Source organism: Anser cygnoides, chromosome 2 (genome assembly GCF_040182565.1).
Source record: "Anser cygnoides isolate HZ-2024a breed goose chromosome 2, Taihu_goose_T2T_genome, whole genome shotgun sequence".
Lineage (NCBI taxonomy): Eukaryota > Metazoa > Chordata > Aves > Anseriformes > Anatidae > Anser > Anser cygnoides.
In genome coordinates this window covers 19,621,497-19,647,540 of record NC_089874.1, presented here as the reverse complement: position 1 = coordinate 19,647,540, position 26,044 = coordinate 19,621,497, and the positions used below count along the sequence as shown (strand labels likewise).

General features: G+C 37.5%; 1 protein-coding gene across 3 annotated transcripts in view; it reads right to left on the bottom strand.

Annotated features, from left to right (window-relative positions):
* The window catches only part of PIP4K2A (phosphatidylinositol-5-phosphate 4-kinase type 2 alpha), a 109,063-nt gene that overhangs the window by 28,891 nt on the left and 54,128 nt on the right, over positions 1 to 26,044 (bottom strand). For 2 of the 3 annotated variants that reach the window (XM_066991614.1, XM_066991613.1), the window contains exons 2-4: positions 22,391 to 22,488; positions 21,264 to 21,360; positions 3,885 to 4,037 (exon numbers count right to left, since the gene is read on the bottom strand). In XM_066991614.1, coding sequence (XP_066847715.1) covers positions 3,885 to 4,037; positions 21,264 to 21,360; positions 22,391 to 22,488 — 348 coding nt within the window. The remainder of the gene's footprint in view (positions 1 to 3,884; positions 4,038 to 21,263; positions 21,361 to 22,390; positions 22,489 to 26,044) is intronic. The other variant, XM_066991615.1, reaches the window with a different exon arrangement.

Here is a 26,044-nt window from a genome sequence, read left to right as displayed (position 1 = left end):
CAATACTGTAACTTGGGAGGCATCTAACTTGACTACTTTTGAAAAACACCACCCAACATTGCATTAGAGCCTCTACCCAGAAAGGAGAAAGCTGTTAACTCAAACTCACATATTTTATTTTCACTCTTAACAAGTCACTAGCCATTCTGTTTCATGGAAATAGCCCAATTTCTCTAAGTTGTCCAGTCGTGTCGGTTATAAGTTTGGTTCATTAAATACCAGGCACTCTACACTGGATAGTGGCAGTCTACATGTCTATTTTTGATCTTTTGGTGATTTAAAAAAAATCACTGTTAGTTGGAGGTGGATTTCAGAGATGTTCATGGGAAAACTGCCCTGCTGCACTTCTCTGCTGACCCCACTATCTCCCAGATACCTCACTGGTAGCTCAGTAATTCAAAAAGGTACAAGTGGAATGACAGCTATTTTGTAAGCGCCAGGGATAACGACTATTTTCATGAATGAAGAACATATACAGTCTCTCACACCTCTTGACTTACCTTGACATAATCCACTCCCTAGTTCTCTTTGGTTAAAGATAGCTACCCAACTGTATTTATTTTTCAGAAATTCAGGAAATCTTGGAAACCATTTGGTAAGGCTTATTTGGTTCTAAGCAAGGATGGCATTACTTCCAAGGCCTAGAACGATTCTGTCAGCTTGGAGCTGTTAGCACGAATAAGAAAACAGATGAGTAAATGTTATGGTTTACATGAAACTCATTCAGAGTTTCAACCTGTGGAAGAAACCTGAAGTGAGTCCACAGAGGTGGGAAAAAAAGGACTGAAAAAGAGATAGGAAAGAGATGATCTGTCACAAATAGTATGCATTTCAATCATAATCATGTCAGAAGTAACTGGAAAATAATTACTGCCTTCCTGGACAGGTGGAAGAGGGTGCAAGACACAAAGTGTTTAAAAGTTACTGTTCATAATGGACAGATGACCTAACGTCAGGCCCCTTGGAGGTACCAATATGACATGAGAGACTTGGGAACATGGAAAACATCCACCTGAATCATGAAATTCACATGAATCACCTCCCTAGTCTTCATGCACCCAAGAAAGATTACTCCTCCTGGGAGAATCCCTGCACTACATAACTGGGTCTCAACATGTCTGCATGCTCCTCTCCTAGGAAGACTGAGTGTCCAAACACAGCTCTGCTCTGAGAGCCACCTGGCACGGGGTCTCGTGTGAGGCCATGCCACATCACACTTGGGCTGTGGAGCAAACTGGGTCAGAAATTTTCACATAAGAGGTGAGTGTTGCTGGCAATCAGTGAACTGAAAATGGAGGAAAGCTAACGAGCAGACTTTTCCCTAAAAATGGGATACTTTTGGGTGCAATTACAATTAGCCTCTTCAGCTGTAGCAATGATTACAGTTCAGGAAGATACTGGGCAGTAAGTATGTAAATCAGTAGATTATATATATATATATTTACTCTACTGGCAGAAGAGAGTAGGTCAAAATAAAACAGAGCTCAAGAGAACTTGTTTTATTGACAAGGATTTCCACAAGGGTAGCAGTGCAGTATGTGAAGAGTCCTGCACTACTGCAACGAAGCCATCTGACAGAACCTGAAGGTACATCCATCTGTCCCCGTGAGAAATGGACAGACCATGGACTGCGCTCTGGAATCGATTCTAGCTGGGATGGAAGAACTTGCATCCAAATAATGAAATCCTTCCCTAAAACAGGATGGCCATGTTCAAACTCCAAAGTAGGAATAGCAACTGGCCTAAGTTAACACCACTGAATAGTTTGCTAGTACAGAAGCAGCCTAAGGCCCACCTGTGTTGGATGACTTGGTCAGCCACAACTATTTGAAGACCTGCTCACCAGGACAATGGGTTCTCTGGATTTTGTCAAGCATGCTAAGTTATACTTCCCTTGTCTGAAAAATGTGCAGAGAAATGAGTGGACAAGATGCTGTACTTAATGATACCGAGCTTGTAATTACCAGCAGCAAAACACAGGACATGGTATCAGTCACCTCACCAGAATTAGTGGGATTTAATTTAGATTTTCTTTAATTAATTAGAACAATTTTGTTCTTTCAACAGCACATTACTGAAGACATTGAAATTAATTTATTTCATTAAAAGTCCAATTATTAAATTGCCTCTGTACTTGAGTTCCTTGGCATTTGTAAAGTGCTCTCAAGTTCTGAGACAAAAAGAAATATCAGTTGTATCTTTATGAATCTTTTGGAGGCAACACTGAAAGCTTTCAGACTCAAGCTATTTAAGATACATAATGATGTGTAAGATGTTACTAATACTACATAAGCACATGCTTCCATTCATATATGGACGTTTGCCAGTAAAAAATCAAATCAGACGCCTGGTACAGATAACTTGCAAATCATCATTACTTGTAACCTAGCCTATTGTGAACCCTGATGTTTTGAAAGCATTAATGAATAAATATTACAATAATGGTTAATTCACGTTAGCACTGCCTTCATAGACACACTCTTGAAAGGATGTGACTGTTTTGAAAAGTAATATGACTTCTCAGCTGGATTAACGGTCTCAAAAATCTGGATCATTACTATTAGTTACTAATGCCAAACATGAAATGGACTAAAACTTTTAAATTTCCCGCACTGCTTCAGAAGTGAAAAAATGTTTTCGATTAAAGCTAAAATTGTAACTTTGAACATTCTAATAGGCAATAACCCCAAAATTACAATTAAATAATAGTTTACATTTCTGGTTAGTAAAATAGTAATTAAAAGATGGTCTTCTGAAGATTTCTGATAGGGACAATATTTGTCTGTTAAAATAAATACATGCTTGTCTTACATTTTATTTAAACAGAATAACAACATGCAGAGAAGAAGGAGTTAACATCTATCTCACTGAAGGCTTCACAGCCACTCTGGGCTTGCATGGGACTCACAGATCTTACTTGAACACAACAAAAGTGGAGAGGGGGGCAGATGGAAGAAGCACTGCAAGGATGGCTAGCAATTCCTTGCACCCCAAAATCATGCCTTTTTCTCTCTTCTTCCTCAAAAGATGGCTTTAAAACTGGTTTTACACGAGTAACAGTATAAAAAAATAGTCAAGCTGGGTACTTTATATTCACTCAGTGTTGCATTCAAAATGGAGTTTGTGATTTCTATTACAGTTGCTGAAACTATCAGAAAATGACTGAACATCACCACAAGACAAGATAAGAAAAAACAACAAAAAAACTGATTGTCCTTAAGTCTTTACCTGGAATCCCAACCCACGGAAGTGAGCAGGAAAGTGGAAAGAAGGGAAAAAAAACACCTTCTTTTGTAGGTTTATATGATAGTTTATATGATTTTTAGTGTCTTTCCTGGTTTATGCAGCTTTAGAGCTTATTCAAACAGATCTGGGACTAAGTATGTTAGTACTGATTTTTATTAAGTCTTCTTCTGTTTCCCAACTTTTGCTCCCTTCTGTACCATCCACAGAAATCATACACTGGCACAGTACCAAAACCGCCTGCGGTGATTTGAGGGATCTCCTCACTTTAAAGCAATTTATAGAAACGCACATGGGCAAAACCTGTTTTTTTTTTAATAGCAATAATTTTACATTAATTATACCGTTTTTAATTTCTCATACAATATAACATTTATTATTTGACATCTGGTGTTAGTGTAACACATTCAGTGATTAGACCAGGAAGAAAGAAGTCATCTGCAGCATTCATACACTTCTACACAGAGACCTCCAAGCTAGCCCAGAATAAAGTAGCTTCAAGACTGGAACGCAAAGAAAGAGCATCTTCCTAGTAAGGAAAAGGAGCTTACTCATTTAAAACTTTTAACACTCTAAAAAAAAGATTGGTGTTGTAATATATAAGAAGAGTTCACACACCCTGACAATAAATAGTGTATTACCTGATGGTATTTCTTCAGTATGTTGTGCATTTCTGCTACATCTTCACTTGTTATAGTTTTGATGATATATCTTTTGTCATAGGATGTATGAAACCGGGCACCACTGCGTGCTTGGGAATCATTGGCAAGCGGTGCACTTCTTGTCAATGAGTTCTGTCAATCGATTAAAAAACACACATAATCAGACAAAAATATGCAAGTTTTAATTAAATGAAATATAAAACATTTATATTTATTTCAAAATCTTTTTCAATATGCATCAAGCTGAATTCGGCAAAGCATGTAATTATATTGCATTACCTTGACAAATCATTTTAAAAATATTTTGAGAACAAGAGTGTTTGGGGAAATGTACTGACCATCACCAATTTAGAAGTCAATGAAAATTTACTGCCCTTTGTTATGGATATGTTATTAACATTTTGGAAGAAAACATATACTCCTTAAAATCCAAAAGAACCACTTTACTACACCATAGTAAGTATATACAGAGGATTCATCTCTAATAACACGATCATTTTACAACCGAGCAGGACCTGTTCTTGAGCCAGTGCGATCTGGTACATAACAAGAGTTAGATTTCCAAGTTCTAGTAACAGAGCTATTCCAATGATTTCCTAACTAGTATTAAGCAAGCGATATTATTGTATTTTTCTTCTTTTGGCAAAATAGACACATCCATCTTCCCACAGGCTCAGGAGGGGAAGATCAGTTAATGACTGTGCATAGCAGTCAGAAGAAAAGACAGTTGGAGGTTAGTGACCATTTTTGGACTGAAGCTTGAGACGTGTGCTTCAACAGCAGCAAAATCTGCTGCATTTTTTTTTCAGAAAGTAAGCAGTATTCAGATCAGAATTTTTATAATTAAAAATCACAATATTAAAAAAAATAAGTAGTAAGAGCAGTAGCACAGCCATGAGAAAACACATGCTTACACCCTACGTGTATTTCCTTAAACATGGCCCATACTCTGTAAAGATTAAACAAGTTAATTACAGCCTGCTGGAATATAGTCAGGGACTGTAGTATTTCTATGCTTATGCAATATACCTGCAGTAAGCCCATTTGGTATATCACTCCTGGTAAAAAGAAAATCCAGTTCCTGCTATCATTTCTCATTGTACCACACCGCACCAACAGCTGTTGCTAAACTGAAACACACTTCCCACCTTCCACACTCAGATGAAATAATGTTTTCCCTCCAAGAAGAAAAGCCATTTTCGCAGAAAGAGGATGTAATTAAATTTTGTATGCAAGTGGAAACTTTGCAACAGATTTTACAGATTCCTAAATATCAGAATTTCAATTCCAGCAGCTACAGAACACTATATGTTCTTGGGGTTTGATAAGGCACCGTGAATCAAGTCACAAAATACTTACAAAGTAATTACAAATAGTCTCTCCCCACCACCACCTGGCACCCAAACCACCAGAGTTTTTTTATTATAGGAGCTGTATCTTCTTTGGAAGGAAGATTTATGCTTTCATTCCAGCAATGCAGGAATCCGCGATCATGAGCTCTAGGAGCTTCAGCAGGAGCTGCACATGCAAAAGTGTCCAACCACAGTGCCAGGAGGTCAGCACAGGTGCCAATTATTATTAAGTAGTAACCTCAACCGTGAGATGAGGGCAACTATAGCCCCAATTTAAGTAGGCACTTGAACACACGCAATTACAACTCCGTATTTCTAATTGTGTACAGGAATCCCATTGGCCTCAATAGGCCTTCAGAATATTTAAGTCCTGTCCCAAATGTGGGATGCTTTCTTAAATCAATTTAACATGAGGTAAGAACATTTTCCCACAAGCTTACTTTGTTCAGCTGAAATACTCAGGAGTAGTAGGAATAACATTAAATCACCTAAAAGCACACAGCTCTATGAGGCCTTATGAAAATGAAAAGCTTCGTTATGACACGTAGGAGAAATAAATCTTTGCATACTTCTCCCTTCATACTTCTAGACTTGCTCAATGAATTAGTCATTACTAATATCTGTGACAAAACGTGATGCTTTCCTCTGTAACCCTCTCTGTCCACTAAAGAAGAAAAGTATGTTAATGCTTCCCTAATGCTTATTATAAATAAACAATTTCTCTAAACTGAACAGAGCTTTTGGGACAACCACTGAAGACTCAGTTCGTGCTCTGCACTGGCCTTTGATAGCCTCTTTCAACAGATGCAAGCCCTGATACACTGAAGATACTAGATATGGGAATTTAAGCATTACTGTAGTTTTCCATACCTGCTTTCAGATGTTCCTTATTCAAATTCATTTCCCACCACTCCATCACTGAAATGTTTTTATGTACAGACAATGTCTACTCAAGAGAACACGTACTATAAATTGACTGAATTTTCTTAGTACTACACTTGATGTCAGTACTCCATTAATTTTAAAATTGAATCATAAATCGAGCTAGTCTTAGAAACCACCCTCTGTTGAAACCTTCTATGTTCTGGAGTCAGAACTTGGCTTTATTTCCAGGGCTTATATTTAATTGTTTTAAATGTCAAATTGATAATAGTGGTGTTTTTTTTCAAATACTATGCAAATACAGTTACTTTCATCACCAACTCTGGAAAATACGATGAAACATAATAATTATTCTTAGTTTTGAAAAAAGCTAAAGCATGGGTAATCATCAGCGTATATAATGAATTGAACTACTGCTAAATTATTAGGCTATAATTCAGTTAGCAATAATAAAGGCTACTGGGTAATTATTTGTTATTGTTCCCAGAAGAAAAAGGTGCATTATTCTGAGGTTAACTGTTGCAATAAAGCTAAACTACTTGTCAGTAACCACAGTTTTCTGAACGTATTGCTCCCAGAGAATCCTACCCTTTAAACTGTAAGCCATGTGGTATAAATCTTGAAAGCAATTAACCTAGGGGGAGCCTTAAGTTGTTTTGCTATAAAAAGTTGCAAAATAGTATACCTGCCAGTCTGCCAAGGAACCTCAGAAGGAGGAGGGAAAGAGGGAAGACAATAAGGAGAACATGGACTAGCATTATTGTCCAAAATTTCAAGTACTCTTAAGGTATATTCCAACATTCTTCACCAAAAAGCATGTCAGATTTGAGTGAAAGAAAGATCTGGGAGTACTCACTATGAGAGGAAAAAAGGAGTGGTTTCATTACGAGTAGAGGCACCCTGCATCCAAAAGTCTCTCTGAATCTCAGTACTGCTGGTAACATCGTGGCTGAGATGCAGCCCACAGAAGATGCTGCTTCTCTGGACTTTTCAACTGCTGAAGCTCAGTCAACAATTCTGTGCCCAGAATGGGACAAAAATAAACCATTTTTACTACAAACCACCTCACTGCTATTCCTATAACCCTTCACTCCTTTAGAATCTGTCACCTTTGGTCTTCACAAGCACTAATTGCACTCTTCAAAGTGTTAGGCCTTAAAATAGTTCTTCCTGCTTTTCAGGTACAGTGTTCCTGCAAACACAACCTCCTTTCATATCATTATTAACCAGGAATATATAGTATATATTTATGTATCAACCCATCAAAACCAACACATATATATTCTCACTCTTATTATTATTATTTTTTAATATTTCCTGTTGGAATATGGTACTCAACACATTTAAAAATGCAGACAGTGTAAGCAGTAAGACATTCTAACTTAAAAAGAGTGACAGCCGTAAAAATAAGAGAATGAATTATCTACTATTCCTTTTATCATGCTTCTTTCATTACAATTCAAGCCAGACATAAAAAATAGAAACTAGTCAGATTCAAATAGAAATTAATAAATTTAGTCATATTCTAAATCAACTGGACAAAACCTCATTAAGTCACTTAGTTTTCACTGATTCTTGTCTTCTCCTGCAATAGCTGTTTTTTCTAATGGAAATGAATTCCGCCTGATTGCTAACTGCAATGACAAGTTAATTTGCAAATACAACTATCATACCGAACACATTTCTAACAATAGAATATAATACATCTGTAGATAATTATTTAGCGTAGAATTTACTGCTTCTTAATGTTTTAATAGATTAGAAATGGCGAGGCATTTATTTTTGAGTAGATGGCTATTTTATTATTAGTTATCTATATCAAGTTTAATTAAGAATGCATGTAACTATCATTTTACCACGTACATAATTAAGTTATTAGAATAAACCAAACAACATTGTGCTAAGCAGCACCACTATATACAAGCACAGGTAACCTGACTGCCTTCTCTACAATACTCTGACTCTAGTAATAAATTAAAGATCAGATGTTTAAACATTAAACATGTTGAAGATAAGAAAACCCCTCTAATTAAATTGTTGACACTTTGTTTTTACTAACTCTCCATTCCTGTAATAACTCTTTCAATACAATGCTCTCTTCAGAGGCAGACTACAGCTCCTTTGAACACTGAAAGGAGGTGGAAAATGAAGGATATTTAAGATCAATGATAACTGCTGTGCTTTCTTTTGATACTTGTGTAAGTTTAATTAATAAGTATGTTTTAAAAAGATGAAAAATTAAAACTAATGCCATCATATTGGGCTTATTACTAGTCATTGTATTATCACTTTCCTCTGCTGATTATGCATGGCTCAGCATTGTCTGTGGACAGTTTTCCTTGTCATGTTTCACACTCACTTCTGTGAACAGAGAAAAGTTCTAATTCCTCTAAAGCTGCTATGTACCATGCAAAATATCCTACCTTTCAAATATACTGATCATATTCCTTTATAACTAAAAATCAGTGCAAAATTTCCTACCTTTCAAATATATTGATTATGTTCCTTTATAATTAGAAATCAGTCTTCAGTAAAATACATGTCATTGTTGCATGATCATTGCAACAATGTATCTTTAAAAAATCACAAAAATTGGTTTGCACTTGACAAATCATTATTAGCAAGTAAATCAATGAACAAAGTGGAAACAATATGGCTACGTAAAAATATCTTAAAAACACCCAGGTTGAATGGGGCTTTGAGCAACCTGATTTAGTGGGAGGTGTCCCTGCCAATGGCAGGAGGTTGGAATTAGATGATCTTTAAGGTCCCTTCCGACCCAAACCATTCTATGATTCTATAACACTAAGATCCTCCAATTTTGAGGTAAGTGTATTTAATTTACCTGTTTGACCCAAAACTGTTAAGTGTAAATCAAAGCATTTTGCACCCCACTCACCCTGACAAACAAATCTGCTATACTACACCAACAAATAAATAGTACATATATTAGACATGGAAGAGATTCTTTGCCGGAAAATACAAAGTCTCTTCTAAGTTAGCACATAAAGTGTCCAAGGAGGTCCTGCTAAAGTCTCTTTCATGCACAGACACTCGTAAAGCCGAAACTGGTAAGACATCCCTGACAGAAATATCAGTAACACCCCGTGTGGTGTCTAATATGCACAGTTTACCACACAAAGCGTGGAAAGTTTGTGGAATTTTCTCATTTAAAATTACATATTACCCCAAAAGACATATCTAGATGAGGACATAACAGTAGAGCAGAGCAGAGCAGAGCAGAAGAGAAAAGAGAAGAGAAGAGAAGAGAAGAGAAGAGAAGAGAAGAGAAGAGAAGAGAAGAGAAGAGAAGAGAAGAGAAGAGAAGAGAAGAGAAGAGTAAAATAGTAAGTTAAGCATCTCCTTTTTCCAAATGGAAAATAGGAGCAGGTCTGAGGGAGGGAGGGGGAAGGAGAAGCAGGAAGAGACAGATGATGGTTAATGCCAGACTGAGTTCCCTCAGGCTCTGCTTCTTAATTAGGGGAAGACCAAGCGGAATATGAGCAGATAGGACAGGGGCCTCTCCTCACTTAGAACAGATCTGTGAGCCGCAAAGAGAACAGGGAGGATAACCTTCAGGCATAGGAAAAAAACCTTCTGAGTTTCATCCTCTAAAGGTACAGGTTCGACGTCCTAACAACCCTTTTACCATCACTCACTGCTGCTACCTACCTAACTCTTGCATACTGCGTGAGGAGACAGAGGAGTAGCCGTACAATACCTGAGCACTAGTCAGAACAAGGTAATAAAAATCACCTGCTTACACTATATCTTCAGTGAGCAGAAAACTCAGAGAAAACAGGGTCACAGTCCCCAGTTCATGTTTTCTCAGCTGTCTCAGCCTCTGCCTCAGCGTGCCTCGGTCCTCGCCCTCACGACTCCAACATCTGCCAGCCACACGCACCCTGCTCCACTTAACAGCTTCACTTAGCAGCTCTCCTGAAGCCTACTGCTCTGAGTGGCGGTGCTCTGCCAATTCCCCATTCACCTCTAATTTGTGAAGTTTTAATCTTGTGCCTGCTGGCTTTTGGTCTCAAGAGAATGGAAAGGTTTTGTACTTCTGAAGTGTGAATACTTTTATGAGGTCATTTAAAGACTACGCTAAATTACTTGTGTAATTACTTATACAACTGAAGACACATTTAGCGTGCCAAGTTCAGAGATACCTCTAGCAGATACATTTCTCTTTTGCATACCTCCCCCTCTCTCCCAGATAGTTTCCCTCTGAGAAACAACTGCCTGAAAGTCTCACTGCCCTTACATAAATCAATATAAAAACTATCAGCTATATTGCACTGAATAGCAGGCAACCAGAAATATTCATCTGGTCTTCCAGTAGTACTAACAGGCTACAAATAACAAAGAACTTGTCCCATATCACAGAATTAATTTCTGATGAAATAATCTAAGTACAGCTTTAAATATATGAATATATAAATAAATGAGTAAGAGCTACACCACTCACTAGTATGTCATTTCCCAAAGAGTTCTTGATACAGAAAGTTAGTCAGCACACCTAAATTATATCATAATTCCACCTAAGAATAGCTTATTCTTTAACAAGTTAATTAAAAGTTCATTTCTTTTTACTATAGATCCCTTCTCTTCCCTCAGCATCTCTGTCAGCGTAGAATTTTATCTTACTTGCTACAGTGAAAGTGCATTAGTTAAGGAAAATGTGTTTTCTAGAGGTGCTCTTGGCACCTGATCCAAAATCCTTTGAAGCTCAGAGGAGCTCCTCTGGAGCCTTCCACAGAATTTCACAAACTAGAATCCAACACAAATGCTACACATCACAAGCCATTTCATATCACCCAGCTTCTCTTAAATTGAACTCCAATCTTGGCTTTTGGTCAAAGCACAACTTCGAGAAAGACAGTCTTGATTTTCCAACTTCAAAAGGCAAAGATTCACCACTACAGTTGTTCTAGTACTTAATCATTTATATTGCTGAAAAGATGAGTTTAATTCTGAATTTGAATGATTTTCAGTTCCAGTCATTCTTAGTTATCTAGTATCTAGAATTGTTTCTCTGCAAGTATACTCACATGCTACTAACTTCTCTCTCATTTTTACAAATGAGGCAGGTCAAGCTCTGTCACTCCCATCACAAGGCATTCTCTATGTTCTTAAATTCCTTTGATGCCATTTTCCCATATTTCTTTTATATCCAAAATGTCAACATTCTTTTTTTTTAGATGACTAGCACCAAAACTATATACAGTATTAACTTCAAGAATAAAACAAATAGATGTTCAAGAAAGTTATAGTGCTTCCTGGTCTTATTTTACATCCTCCAGTATATCCACCCAAGGGAGCAGTTATTCCTTCTCATCAGGAGCTCACACTAGTGCTAAATTCTTGTCCTCTTTGACCTTTTGTTCCTTTTCAGAGCTACTACCTCCTCAAATGCAGCCTTCCCCTCTGTAGTTCTGCTTTCCCTTTTATTCATATAATTATTCATCTGACTGTATTAAAAGGCATAACGTTTGGACAGGCTCAGAATGCCCGGTGATCCAAGTTGTTTTGTATGAAATCCTTGTCTTTATCACGCTTTGCCATTTGGACAGATTTTGCGTCTTCTTCAGGTTTTCACTACATGAAATGTCAATTGCTCATTGACAATTAAATTTTGATTGTTGTCATTTAATCATCTATTATTCACGTAATTTTTACTTTTTGATTACAACTCCCCCCCAAATAATTAGCATTTTAGAAAATAACCAAGTCACAAAATATCAAGCCAAACACTTTGTAAGAGGCATCCTCAGTCTACTTTTACCTTGCACATTGGTCAATAAAAATAGCAGCCTACTGTAACTAAGAAATTAATGTGTAATTGATAATGCTGGTTATACCAACACTAGGTAGCAAAAAAGGTAGCCCGATTTACAGAGATGTTGGTTGCTTCTATCAGCAGCAAGTAAAGCTGCTTGGAGCTGTATGTTCCAAATGAAACAATTTTTGTGAGAAAGCACGTAGGGCAGAGCCATAGGCCCTGCCACTGGATTACAGGAAAGGTTTGCCTCCCCGTCCATAATTGCAAGCTGTATTTATAACTGGCAAAGCAGTGCCCCCATCTTCAAAGACGAACTGCTGGTGAGGCTCTTCCTCCTCTGCCCACTTTGCTTGAAGCGTTCACAGCAAGGATATTTATCTCCACAGTGGGAGGCCAAGGATTAGCCATGGCCTCTGAGAGGGTGGGGAGATTTAAAGGTCAATTTAATTAGCTCATTCTAATCTTTTACACATCTAATGGAAATGTCATTGTTTTTTAACTACTGCTTTAGCAGACGAGATTATATTTTAGAAACTTTGAACGTGTGAACTATGTTTCGGATGTAATACAAATACTTCATGTAACTAATCTAAAAAGAGAGCCTAATAGAAATCGTCATTGAGACAGAGCTTTTCATAAAATGAGAAAAAGGGCAATAGGAAAATTCTGGTGATAAAGCTTGGAGAGATTTAGAGGAACAGCAATTTTTCTAACTGACTGGCTTAACAGCTTCTCATTGATTTAAATCTTTCCCATCTTGCGACGTCTGGACAAAAGGAAAACAACAGCTTCTGGTACTGTGATCTCATTCAGAAGTCGTGGGATGCTAAAACAAGCGTCACAAGACATTCCCCTACTATTTCAACCACATACCCCAAAGACAAATCAGATCAAATCCCAAGCTATTTACGAGCGCCTCTGGGCAAGCTTTGCATGAACGAATAGGCAAAAACAAGTGCACAGATGATGCTCTGTGATGACTGAAATCATAGGTCAGTGGGAAAGCCTGGCAGGGGTTCGCTGCTGTTAGGGGAATTACGTACACAGGATCTGGCTGCTCTTCTGTGACACTGCCTGAGCCATGCCCAGGTTCTTACGAAGACAAGCTCGCAGCTTTCCCCAACCTTTCTTCATTTCATTTTTAAAAGACCTTGGGAATCATTGATGTGGATGAAGTAGACCTGGATTACTGATTAAGAAGCATATCAGACAGAAACAGCGTCATGCAACTGGATGTAGAGCCTCCGAGGCTCGTAATTTGAGTTGTAATTTGAGTTATAACACCAGAAGCATCAAACCCAGAGGTGTATGGTTTTGTCACACAACGAAGGGTAGGGAAGACTTTGGGGTTTACTTTGAGTGTTGGCACCACGCATTCTACCATTGCTGTTGAGCACATTCATATCTGCAGTAGGATAGTACAATGGAAAATACTTCACAGTAACTTCTTTTTTTTTTCCTTTAGAAGAATAGCTTTAAAGGAAGACATTTCTCTCCTAACATATAAGTTGTCATGTTAGGAGGTGGGAAAATTGCTTTTGCTAGAGCCTGTGCTGATAAATTTTCTGGAAAGGACATTCCATTATATCTGCAGGTTGAATCTGTCCGTCAGTCTATCAAGAAACACTGATCTCTGACACCGACATATGTCTACGAAGTCTAGCATGTAGCAATGTATACCTGACCACTAACATATCCTGCAAACACACTCAGTGTGTTTGACCTCCCCTTACCTTTGGCTGATGTATAGGTAACACTACACTACGATTTCTTGTCAGCTCAAAAGCAGGGCTCCGAAGAGCTATGGTGAATGTCATGGAGGCTCCGAAAGAGAAAAACAAGCCACTCTGGTCCTAGATTCACGTGTCAGAAATATCAAGTACCTTATATGGTCTCATTCAGATGTGGATGTACACGTTCTGAACATCTATGAACATTCAAAAGCAAATTGCATTCAGGGAGTCATTACTGTGGTGAAAGACATGAAAATCTTGAACAGACAAAGGTGAAACACAAACTTTTTCTTCTTTTTAGCACTGAGCTATTGCTTTGTGAGCAAGGTCATGGGTTCTTTGACTTGGTCTAATGAGAGCATAATCAAAAAAATACGAGATTCTTTCCTAAATCAAGTTACCCTATTCAGACTGTCTGGATATGGAGCTGCCAGTTTAAGGCATGCACTTGCTTTGGAAAGGGTTAGGGATCTTTATTTATGAGCCTTTCTCCTTCAGCCCTGCAAAGCTTGGCTTGGTGCCTCATTTTCAAGGGCTGCCTCTATAATTGCTCAGGGTGCTCCTATTTTTTGCTCTATTTTTTGATGTTGCCCACACATGCTAAATTACTTTTTTTCTAATTTGAATACCTAGTTGTGAATGATATTTAGTTTAGGCAAGACACTGCTGAAGACAAGGCAATATAATTGTTTGCTCCAGGGAAGACTAAGAGAAAGCAGAGGTTAAAATATCTGTAGAGTTGTCATACCTACTAATGTTCAGTCCCATAGTCCCTAAATCTCTATTTGGACTCACACTTGAGGCACCAACTCCTAGAACATCATATTCACATTGCGTACTTTTTCACATGCTAGAAAGACTAGAAACACCACAGTTTTTGTTAGTACAACTGGCTCAACACCTTACTACCACTACCACACGTGCCCATGTCAAACAAGATGTCGGCAGCTCTGACCGTCTTAGTGCCAATGTCAGTTTTGGATACACAGACTGATGCTCTGCTGCAGGTCCCTCATTTGGCAGATGAACTCAAGAACTTTCCATGCACAGATTTAGCATGCTAAAATGACCAGCACAGAAATTTTCTTTCAGAAGCTTCTTGCTTCCAGGACTATTTATGCATTTTATTAAATAGTCAGTGAAAGGATATTGTCTTAGGAAAAAGATCCGACTCTAAACGTAGTTGTTGCAAAGACATTTATTGCTGACCTTGTTGCCTGTAGTTTGGTGTTAGAGGCATCTTGTCCCTTCCCAAACCAAGGGCTGATAAATGAAGGAATCTCAGTGCAGACGCATGAGCAAAGAGCTCTATTTTAAGCCTTCTAAGGAAATGAATTGGACATGGGAAACCTAAAAGACACGCATTCGTCTGGATCATTCTGCCATTTACAGCCCCCCTCTCTCATGCAGGAGAAATACGAAATTACTAAAATGTACCTTGGACACTCCCAGCTGATTCAATCACAGAGTCACAGAATGGCTGAGGTTGGAAGGGGTCTCTGAAGGTCACCTCCCTCATCAATCTAGCCATCTAAGACCTAGCAAGACTTTCACAGCTCATTTTCATGAGTGGGAGACATTTAAGATCACTCCTCACTGTGCATTTTGTTTTGAAAAAACAGCAGCTGATTAAAACAGTGGCACTACTGAGTAACACTTAATCACTGATGGCACCAGCTGTACACATCATCCAGAGGTGTTGTGAGGAATCTCAAATTACTTACGACATAGGGGCTGACACTTCTGTTGAGGGGTAGGTCTCTATAAGAGGATTATATGCACAACTTTTGCATGGATTTTTTTTTTTTAAATACATCTAATTAAAGACTGTAGTTACAACAGATGAATATTAATAATTCACTTTTCCTAACTGTAATAGGTAAGTTGTGCCTCCCTTTCAAGGACTGGGGAGCACAGACACTTCAGAGAACCATTAATAGCCGTGGGGAGTCTAAAGAAACCAAAACTCTCCTTTATGCCTTCATCTGTGGTGAGCAGCCAGCTCAGGACACTGCCTAAACAGCAACCACTGCTCAGAACAGCCTGGCTTTCTGTGCATTGAGCACACAGCCATGCGCTGAAACTTGTTTGACATAATTGACTATGCAGACAGATGTGGCAGGTTGACCCTGACCAGCAGCCAAGCACCCACACAGCCGCTCACTTATGGTCGAGAGCAGATCCAAAACACAGCACCATACACGCTGCTATGAAGAAAGTTAAATCCATCTCAGCCAGACCAGCAAGGCACTATCCTGTTCCAAAAAGGTGCACCACCGCTGATGGATGTTTTTGTTCCAACAAACACATCATATTAGACTGTAAAATAGTTTGTAAACTCCTAATATGTTATCTTGGAATTGGATAAGTCACACAAAATGAGCAAAAATGTTCATGGGTTGACAAGAATCTTGGTGATTTGAAATTTAAGTACCTCAGAAGGAAATGAAATTAAAGGATAACTTCTGAAAAATTAACCTAGAATTTGCAGTATTTACCTGATGCCATGCTACAGTCTCGACTACAAACTACTTCAAGAAATTCTTCTGTATAGAAAGCTGTGAGAGATACTGAAACTTAAGGAGAGATTCACATCAGGAGAAGTGAAGGATACTGAGTTCATATGGTTTTTATTATTAAGGCAATCTCAATTTTCATTTTTGGATTTTAAGCTTTTATATGAAAAAATGCACATGCAGAAATAACAAGGAGCTCTACACTAAAATGAACTTATGGACCATCTACAAGTGCTTTATGAATTGTTTATCTTGCACAGACAGCCTCTACAAATTGCTCCTGCAGACAGGCAAAGCGAGAAGTGAACATGTCTCCTATTACACTAAGTAATAAAACTTTAAGGAAAATCAGTTGCCCTCTCCCCCATCCCCAGCAGAAGGATCATTAGGTACAGCAGGACATCAGTGCCCTCTGGTATGAGAAATTCTATTTTATAGGGCAAGAACCCTCTTTTGCCTAGTGGAATCCAGATGTAGGATTCAGCAAGAACTTTAAACAAGAACAGATGTGTGAGAGGACAGTACATTAAGTTTTTTTTTTTTTTATTTTAAAAAAGCAACAGAAGCAGAAACACTTGCAACAGTAGTAGACCCTCTTTTTCTGGAGTTGGTTGGAGGAGGTGTCAGTTAGCTGCTAGCTTGCTTATCTGTCATAATTTTACAGTTTCCAGAAGCCAGTCCTACAATTCTTGACAGAATTGTTTTAATGGATTTTGTTAGGTAAGAAATTATGTCAAACAAGTTGAAAATAAACTCCAAGGTTACCTCAGTGACTCCATACATTTTGGGAAAAAGGCATTTTTGCACAATAACTTTTGCAAAACCAATATCTGAAGCTAAGGGGGAATGCAGAAATTAGAAATTAATTTAGGACCGTAGTGAGTGATTTCCTTTACTGATTTTTTTTTTTCCCCTGCTAGGAACAGTTAATGTTCTCAAATATTTTCCTGTCAATGTTATGACAATCTTTAGAGTTATGGATTCCTCTTCAATGAAATAGAAGACACTAACAAAAACAATAGCTCAAGATAATTTACCCTATCAAGGCAAAATTTGCCACTATTTAATGCTCTGGGTTGTGGAATTTCTTTGACACTTAGAAATTATCTTCAGTATGAGATCTAAATCACACAACAGCACAAAATCTCCTTCACTTTGATAATTTATCGTCTATATAAGTGGTTAAAATGGTTTTAAAGGTTTTACAGTACTCAAACGCAATTTTGATTCACACTAACTAATCATCGCCTGTGTTCCCTTTTACAAGAAAAACAGCCAGACAATTTTTATTTGATGCAATAAATACCCTAGTAAGAGGTGATCAACAAAAAGGAAGGTCATGGTCCAATAAAGCAATTTTTGACATACGAACAAAGTTTCTTAGCTTAGGTTAAGGACGTAATATGTCATAAAAAGTTTGTAATCTGTCATAACAAAGGCAAACTTTGAATAAAACCCAATGTTTAACTTCGTACTATATTCTCCACATTGCTGTCCATAATAAAGAATGAATCACACGTGTCTCTAGGAAACTAATCCTACCTCAGTACTAATCAAAACATCTCTCAGAGATGCCCAACTAGCTATGAAAGGGAGACAGATGTAGGATAGGTTACCAAAGATGCTTCAACAAAAGAAGTAGCTTTTCATCATGTGAAAGGTGGGAGCCCATTACAGGAACTGTAATCGTCGTGACTAGAAATGGCTTCCTGCAGGGCAGGAACTATGTTAGTTCTCCTGACTCTGAAGTTGGATTGAATGCAGGGAAAAAACGGTACTTGATAAGACTTAAATCCCTCTTCAGGGTTAAGAGATCTCTGCGGGGAAATCTCTGTATTAATCACTCTGAATGCGAACGAAGTCTGTCTGCGTGTTAAGCATTCCACCAAACTACTGTACAAAGTAAATAACACAATGTCAAGAATTAAAATGAGTATGGCCTAATAACTAGATCATACACTAACAAATTCTTTTCATGAGGTAGGGTTTTTGCTGTTGTTGTTAATCTTTCCTTATGAGTTAGCACTATCTGCCCCCTGGAACAACTCATCAAGGAGATCTGCAGAACACTTCGAAAACAAAAAGGTTTAAAAGGAGTGTTCTGCCTAATTTATACTGATGTGTCTGATTAATGAAGATGGTAAATGGCTTTATTTATCTACACCAGTCCTGTCTTGCTCAATAACGGGAATGACATTGTTCATAATTGATTGAGACTCCTTTCCTGAAATCATTTTGTAAGAAACACACTATGTAGAGAAAGTTATGTGCTATCTCTTCCCTAAACTACCTCTCAGTTCAATATTGTGTTTTTCCATACCATGTTTGGTTTCTGAGTATAAGTCAATCATTTTAATCAACATTCATTGGAATAACTTCCTGAACACAAATATTATCTGAAAATATATATATACATATACAGTCAGCTCCCTTTGTCAAATTAGATTCCTTTTCTATATCACAGGAAATGTAGCATTAAAATGAAAGCAACTTCTACTTTTAATGGGGGTAATCCCTTTTTTACATACAAGGCCAGGGTGACATGAATTTTCATTTATGTGTATTCCTGTAAAAATAATTTAAGTTTAAAAATGTGTTCAAAACATATTACTACTCTGAGTATTTTTATTTTATTAGAACAGTCCAGTAGAATGAAAATTCAGTGATAAACTGCTTGGGTTGAGAAACAAAAAAAAAAAAGAATAGTGAATGCAGATATTGTCTTCCCTTTGGTCAAAATTATATTAACTAATCTTCTCTTTTATGTTAGATATACTTGAAATACTAAATAGCACTGAAGATGTTTTTTGCAACTAACACATAAGTGTTGAATCAAAAAACAGGATGTGGTTGTACTTTCTTCTTTTGTATTGTTGTTTGGCTACATTGTCATAAAAACTCAAAACACATAACTAAAAAATACTTTATTTTTAATCTGAAAATTAGGACATTTTATTTAGTTACAATTAATAAATCCAATCAGTAGTAGTTACAACACAGGAATTCCAGATTTGGCTAGAATAGTACTAGAGATGAAAACAGCCCACAATACTGTGGTATGCACAATTTTTTATTATGCTAATTTTACTAGCTTTAACTAATGACAGCATCTTCTAATAAATATTTACTGAAACATTAATATATATTTACTGAAATACAACTTTGCCTACTGTCATTAGCCCATCTTCTCAAAGGTACCAAGCATGAGCTGACATCATAATTTCAAGGTTAGGACCAATCACATCATCCTCTCTGACACACTGATCCTTGCCCTTTATCAAGAAAAAGGAAAACCTTCATATAAAAGGATCGTATCTTCCCTAACAAAGCACATCTCTTTGGTCCACCAGGAAAATTGTACCAGGAATGCAACCTGATATTTTTGCAACAGCCCCAGCTGTTTCAGCTGTTGGCCAAGTCTTGGTGTATTTCCCCTTAAGCAGTTCTTCAGTGAACAGGACAGTGAGGAATCATGCAATAGGCTCATGACAGCTTTACCAAAAGAAAATGGAAAAGGAAAAGGAAAAGGAAAAGGAAAAGGAAAAGGAAAAGGAAAAGGAAAAGGAAAAGGAAAAGGAAAAGGAAAAGGAAAAGGAAAAGGAAAAGGAAAAGGAAAAGGAAAAGGAAAAGGAAAAGGAAAAGGAAAAGGAAAAGGAAAAGGAAAAGGAAAAGGAAAAGGAAAAGGAAAAGGAAAAGGAAAAGGAAAAGGAAAAGGAAAAGGAAAAGGAAAAGGAAAAGGAAAAGGAAAAGGAAAGGAAAGGAAAGGAAAGGAAAGGAAAGGAAAGGAAAGGAAAGGAAAGGAAAGGAAAGGAAAGGAAAGGAAAGGAAAGGAAAGGAAAGGAAAGGAAAGGAAAGGAAAGGAAAGGAAAGGAAAGGAAAGGAAAGGAAAGGAAAGGAAAGGAAAGGAAAGGAAAGGAAAGGAAAAAGAACCCCCCTTCTCCACCTGCTGGCAAAGTTAGTGGTTATATAGTGAGATTCATACCCTAATTTCTACCTGCATTTGTGCAAGCATATATTGACCAATGTATGCATTTTAACACATTGCTTCATATTGAGAAAGGGGAAAATCAGTGAAGAGGACAGCTGAAAGAATTAGATAGAGATTTGGGCTGCAGCATTCAGTCTGCTCTATGTAGCATGAATGGGAGTGTTATCACAAATGGAATTTTTACAAATTTTTTAGCTGCTCAAAACCTTTTACAAAATTTATTATTTATTAAATATCTTCTCAAATATTTTAGTGACAGGCTAAGAGACAACTGTAACCCATAACAAAATAGCTTAAAAGAGCAAAAGAACAGGACAAGAAGCAGACAGTGGGTCACACTGCGAGTGCTATGTAGGACAGGCTGTCTAGCAGTGTGATTGCAGAAGGAATTATCCCTATGACGGAAATGATGTGCATTAGGAACAGTTAATGGAAAAGGGAATGTCAGTGAGTATTGGCAAATCTGACTGAAGCAGAGTTCAAGAACTTTCCTTTGCAAAGACTGAAAGAGGCTTTGACTGCAAGAAACAACGCTGCCAAATGTAGAGCAATTTCTTGTTTTGCTCTATCTGCTCTTAGCAAGCTATTTGTTTCCAGACCCTTTTAAAAAAGGGAAAAATGAAGTGTAATGAAGCAGTATGAAATTGCCTGGCCACAGATCACCCTTTTCTAAACAACAACAAAAAAAAAAGCATGAAGGAAACAGACATGGTGGTTTCTGAAACCACATCTCACATACACATATCCCTAACGCGACTGTTATCAGAGTGACTCAGCTGAATACAGCATCTCTTGTCAGCAGCGTCCAGAGATTGTTTCTTCTTCCTCCTGCAAGAGGTATCACCCCTCAGTTTTAATGACTCGGAGATACCGGGAAACAAGGAGGGCGGAAGATAGCAGAAGGCTGCCAGAAGACAGCCAGGGGAGGCAAACAAATAAGCCAGAAATGTTCTGGCTGCAGGTGGGGGGAGGAATAGAGAGGAATATTCTTTTTCTCTTAGTTTTTCTCCAAAGTGTTTCAGCACTTCGTCCTGTTAGCAACTGCAGCTTTATGAACCTTTAAACCCTGTATATATCCCTGATTTAAGAGTTTTGAAAGTGAACTTACCTGAAAGTCTTGATCATCAATTCCAAACCTCTCTCTTAGATTACGGAAAACCATTGGACAATATTCCTTAAATTTGAAATGACTTGGCATGTTTTCTCTGAAAGAATACAAAACCAAATCAACTTCATTCACCTGCATATGTAATTAAGTAACTCGAGAGTATTCTGTTCATGCAAAGCAGGAAATAAGGAGATTTACAATCTCCCCTCTAGAGCCTTCTCTTTTTGAACAAGATTTGGTCTCATCATGTTCTTTCCTTTACCATGTTTAATAAATTTATATATATTTGTCTCTAACAAGCTGAACCTGGACTCAAAAGCAGAAAAGAATGTTTTGTCATTGCCCTTAAATTATTTCAAAAGTGAAACCTTAGATTGCATTATACAAGAATTAATATACCTTTGGTGACACTAGGAAATACTGACAGTGCCAAACTTCAAGAAAATTGGACTTACTGAGTACAGAGCTAGTTTTAATATTCAGTTGTTCATTTCATACTTATACTTGAGAAAAGTAACTTTGAACTTTGTCACAGAGTAAAAAAGACCCAAAATAGCAGAATTACTCCTTTTTCCAAATATTCTTAAATGGGTTGTACACAAAGCATCATTAATAGTTTTGTATGTTTGCACATCCTGTTCATGTAGCATCACTTTTAAGAGATGTGGATATTACATTAAATGATCTTAATATGTTTGGAACTTTGATTGATATAATATCCTATTATGAATTATTAAAAGTTGCACATTATTAAGCTTTGAAATGTTTTACATTCTCATTCTTATTCAAATATTTAATTTAAAATACTAAATGTATACGCCCCCAAATTTGTTTTAAAAAATACTCAAATCAATGTTTATATCAGCCATAAATAAACACACCGAGAGAGGATCATCTTCAATATATAAGATATCCATAAGGCAATAATAAACCATATGGAAGAAGAATACTACCCAGCAGCCCCTGCTGTTACTTTTTGGAACAGCACAGATGGTTATGTTTATCACAGGATTAACTTAATCATCAAAACTTCAGTCACATCAACTGAAAAATAACAGAGTTCATAGTACTTCATAAAATATCACTGCCACTATCCCCCTCTACAAAGAATTGTTACTTGTACTTACTTGTTGAAAAGGTGATTGTCCACCTTAATCTTCGAGTATGCTTTGAAATCATCTGGCATCAACATAACAGGGATTTGAACGTGGCTCAGTTCATTGATCTAGAGGAAAAAGAATACATTTAGTTGCTGATATCTTTGCAAAGATTCTGCATATGTCTTAATTAAAAAAAAAAAAAAAGTTATTTGGCCTATGGTTTCTTGTGTATGTATCCTAGGAATGAAAATAAGTGAAAGAAAAATGCAAAACCAGATTTATTCTTTCCAGATTAGATGCATTGACAAGGTAGACACTTTGGAAAAGAAGAAAGAGCATTCCATATTTATACTAGTTGTAGAAAAAAAGTGCTTCAAAGCACACCTGGAGTGTGCTCTTTAAGGAAGGTCAGTGAGGATGCCAGCAAAATAGTCTTTAATGCTAACACACTGTTCTTGTTTATCCAACTGAGCTACATTTTCCAAAGATAATTCAAATTTTTTATTTCAAATGACTATTTGTCTTTGCAGCTTATGAACTAGTCTTACCCGTCTATGTCTTGAAAAAAATCCCCAAATTTTACTTACATATGAAGGCGCACACTTTGGACTCAGTAAGAAGCGGCTTGTTTAGTACAATAGTGCAGACCCCAGCCAAGTTTTTGCAGTTACAGCATTCAGGCATGTTTTTGATTACTCAAGTTTGACAAACTACTTAAATATTCAAATTTGTGCTTAGAAATAGATGGAGAAGTTCTAAGGTTTTCCTTATTTTATTATACTTATGGGTACCATCTGCTCTTTCTAGTTTTGCAATAAATATTGCCAGTCTCCTCACTATCATATACTGAGTATTTAATATGTAATATTCCTATATATTTGGAATTTCAGAAATATCAACTTCTGGCCATATCTTTATGATAAAATGTAGACAACTTCACAGTTACTTAGTTTGTAGGCATGTTTTTATAATTGCATGTATTAATCTACTGTTATTTTAATAAATTTTAAATAAAAGCATGATAAACATAACAGAATATTGTTAACTTGCAACAGCTCTTTCAAATCATTAATAAAATAACTTTCCATTTCCATGATCAAATCTTTCTGCACAGTACATTTTGCTTCAGCAGCTTTCTACGGAGTGTAGGGGGAGAACTCTTTATATGACAGTACAAACACTCAGTAGAGGTGGATGTAACAAAATAGGGGTGACCTGTGCTCTTAGCATTGGTTTTGCTTATCCAAAAATGTTTTCCAACTGGGAAGCTGTTAGTTCCCTGTAGATGCTATCCTGCTTAAGGGAGGCTTTCTGAGAAGCCTCCACTGAAGCAGCCGTGGGTTATAAATACTGGAGGATAAAAACCACTCACTGCAAGTATAACCTCCTGCAGAACTGAACTTAAACAAAACGTGAAAGCAGTGAGGACCCTTTTTGCTCTTAAACAGAGGAAAGAAACCAATGCAATCAGGCAGGTCAGACAGCCTCATCACTCTTCGGTCTTTTTAAGTCACGGTAATGTGTCTTGCCATGTCTCATTTTCATTATACAGACCCCTGCAGCCCACAGGAAAACTGATAAATATCAGTTGAATTTACTTTACAGCATGCTTCCTTGGAAAGCCCTGAAACGCTATAGATCGAGGCACCATAGTTGCAGAGCGGAGCAAAGAAATGGAAAGGTGTCTGGGATGGGTGAACGTCAGCTGCTCCTTGGAGTCCCAGGGAGAATGCTCTTTCCTCCTTCCAAAGTGGGAGAAAGAAGAAACTCTAGCAAATTTTTGAAAACACAGCTGTGCAAACCTAATAAATCATGCTGACACCTCATTAGCTATGACATAAAATAACAGCACATTGATGGAACATCGCAACATCTACCATACAAGCTCTTTACTACACTTGATATCGCTGCACATCAATCTCACCCTGAAACCACAGGGCAGCTTCACGAGCCTGCAGAACTAGTCTAGCCCTTGTACAAATAAAACTAGGGACGAGTAGATAGATTATACTCAGTAATGAAACTTTAGGTTTGCTTATAAAAAATTAGCTACTCTCTTAGATTGCCAGGTTGTACAACAAATACCGTGCTTGAAAATGGGATAACAGAGACCTACATGCCAGCCAAAAGTGATCCCGCGACCATTTTCAGTTGAATACCATTAAATACGCTGAATTCACACATCTTAAAATGACCCATCTAAAACAACAGCAAGTTCACTTGCAAATTAGGGGGGTTAGATTATCAAAATTGCATCAATCAAATTTTCACATGCATTCACTTTCTTAATTTGCTAATGTACAGTGTTTCTGAATACATGTATAGACTCGCTTTCATGCTGCACAGATTTAAATTTGTGCTATAGCGGCACAGTTTTAATTGTGCCTGTAGGCCTTACAAACATCATCTCCATAGCGGAATAACGCAGCCACGTGTAATTCTATTTGCATACTTCAGAGCTTGTTGTATTCTAACCAGGAATTCCAAAACAGTTCTCCCAGGAAGTTCTCTACAAGATGTGAATGTACATACGTGCCCTCCTCACAGAAACAAAGAAACAAAACGCAGTTTAACACAGGGTTACTTTTTTTTTTTATTTTCCCCTGAAATTCTTGCTTTAAAGGAGATTCACTAACTCTGAGGTCCGTAAATACAATTTCTCTAATATTTTAGGGAATTCCTCTCTAGCAGGAGAGAAGAAAAAGCAGGTGATGAACATACAGTAGGAGTGACCTTTGGTATAGCACACCAGCTGAGTAATGGCATGTCCCAGTGGCACAGGCCATTAATTAATTTAAACCCTTCAAGTATAATAAGGTCTGCTTCTTTGTGCAGTAGTGCATTTTTCGGATGGATTGGATGAGGCCACATTGAAAGTGAACACCACAGAGGAAGGAATAGCTGTGACATTACATCTTGGTGCAAACTGGAACCACACTGGGGGAAAGAAACAAGATCCAGAACTCCCCCAGAAACGGGCCTTGGGAAACTGAAAGGAGAGGGAAAGGTCAGAGGGACCGATCCTGCACTTTGCTATCCCTGTGTGAAGAAACAGCCACGCTTGAAACAGACCAAATCTGAAACACATGGAGGACACTTTCAGCCTTCCAACTCATCTCAGACAGTATTTTTGTAAAATAGTTCTAGTTCTGCCACTTACATCCTTTAACTGCACTGTGGTTTTTTTTTCTTTTCATTTTTTTTGCCAATGCAAAATTTTGCTGTGGTTCCTCATGTTATTTGCAACAGACTGCTTACTACATCTTTGAGGAATTTAAATCCCATATAATAGCCTTGGAGAATAGATTATTTTAAAAGATGAATGACTAGGATTTTAGCTGCACAGTAACCACGCATATTATGTGGAAATACCTCATGTCTATTAATAACATGTGCAAATTCATGAACACAAGATACTAATAAGTGACCCGGAAACCTCTCTTTAAGTAATTTATTCAAATATCTTCTGTGATATCGGTACAAAACCTGCCGGTTATGTGAGACAGAGACATCCCCCATGACTACCAAGCTTTAAAGAACACACTTTTAAAAGCTTTAGATGGCATTGTCCCTTTAAATATTCGGTACAAAAAAAAATGTATCTGGCTGTAGGGATCTGCTCAGCCCCGTGGTTCAGCGATGGCAGGTGGGAGGGGGCGAAGGGGAAGGAGGCTTTCAGGC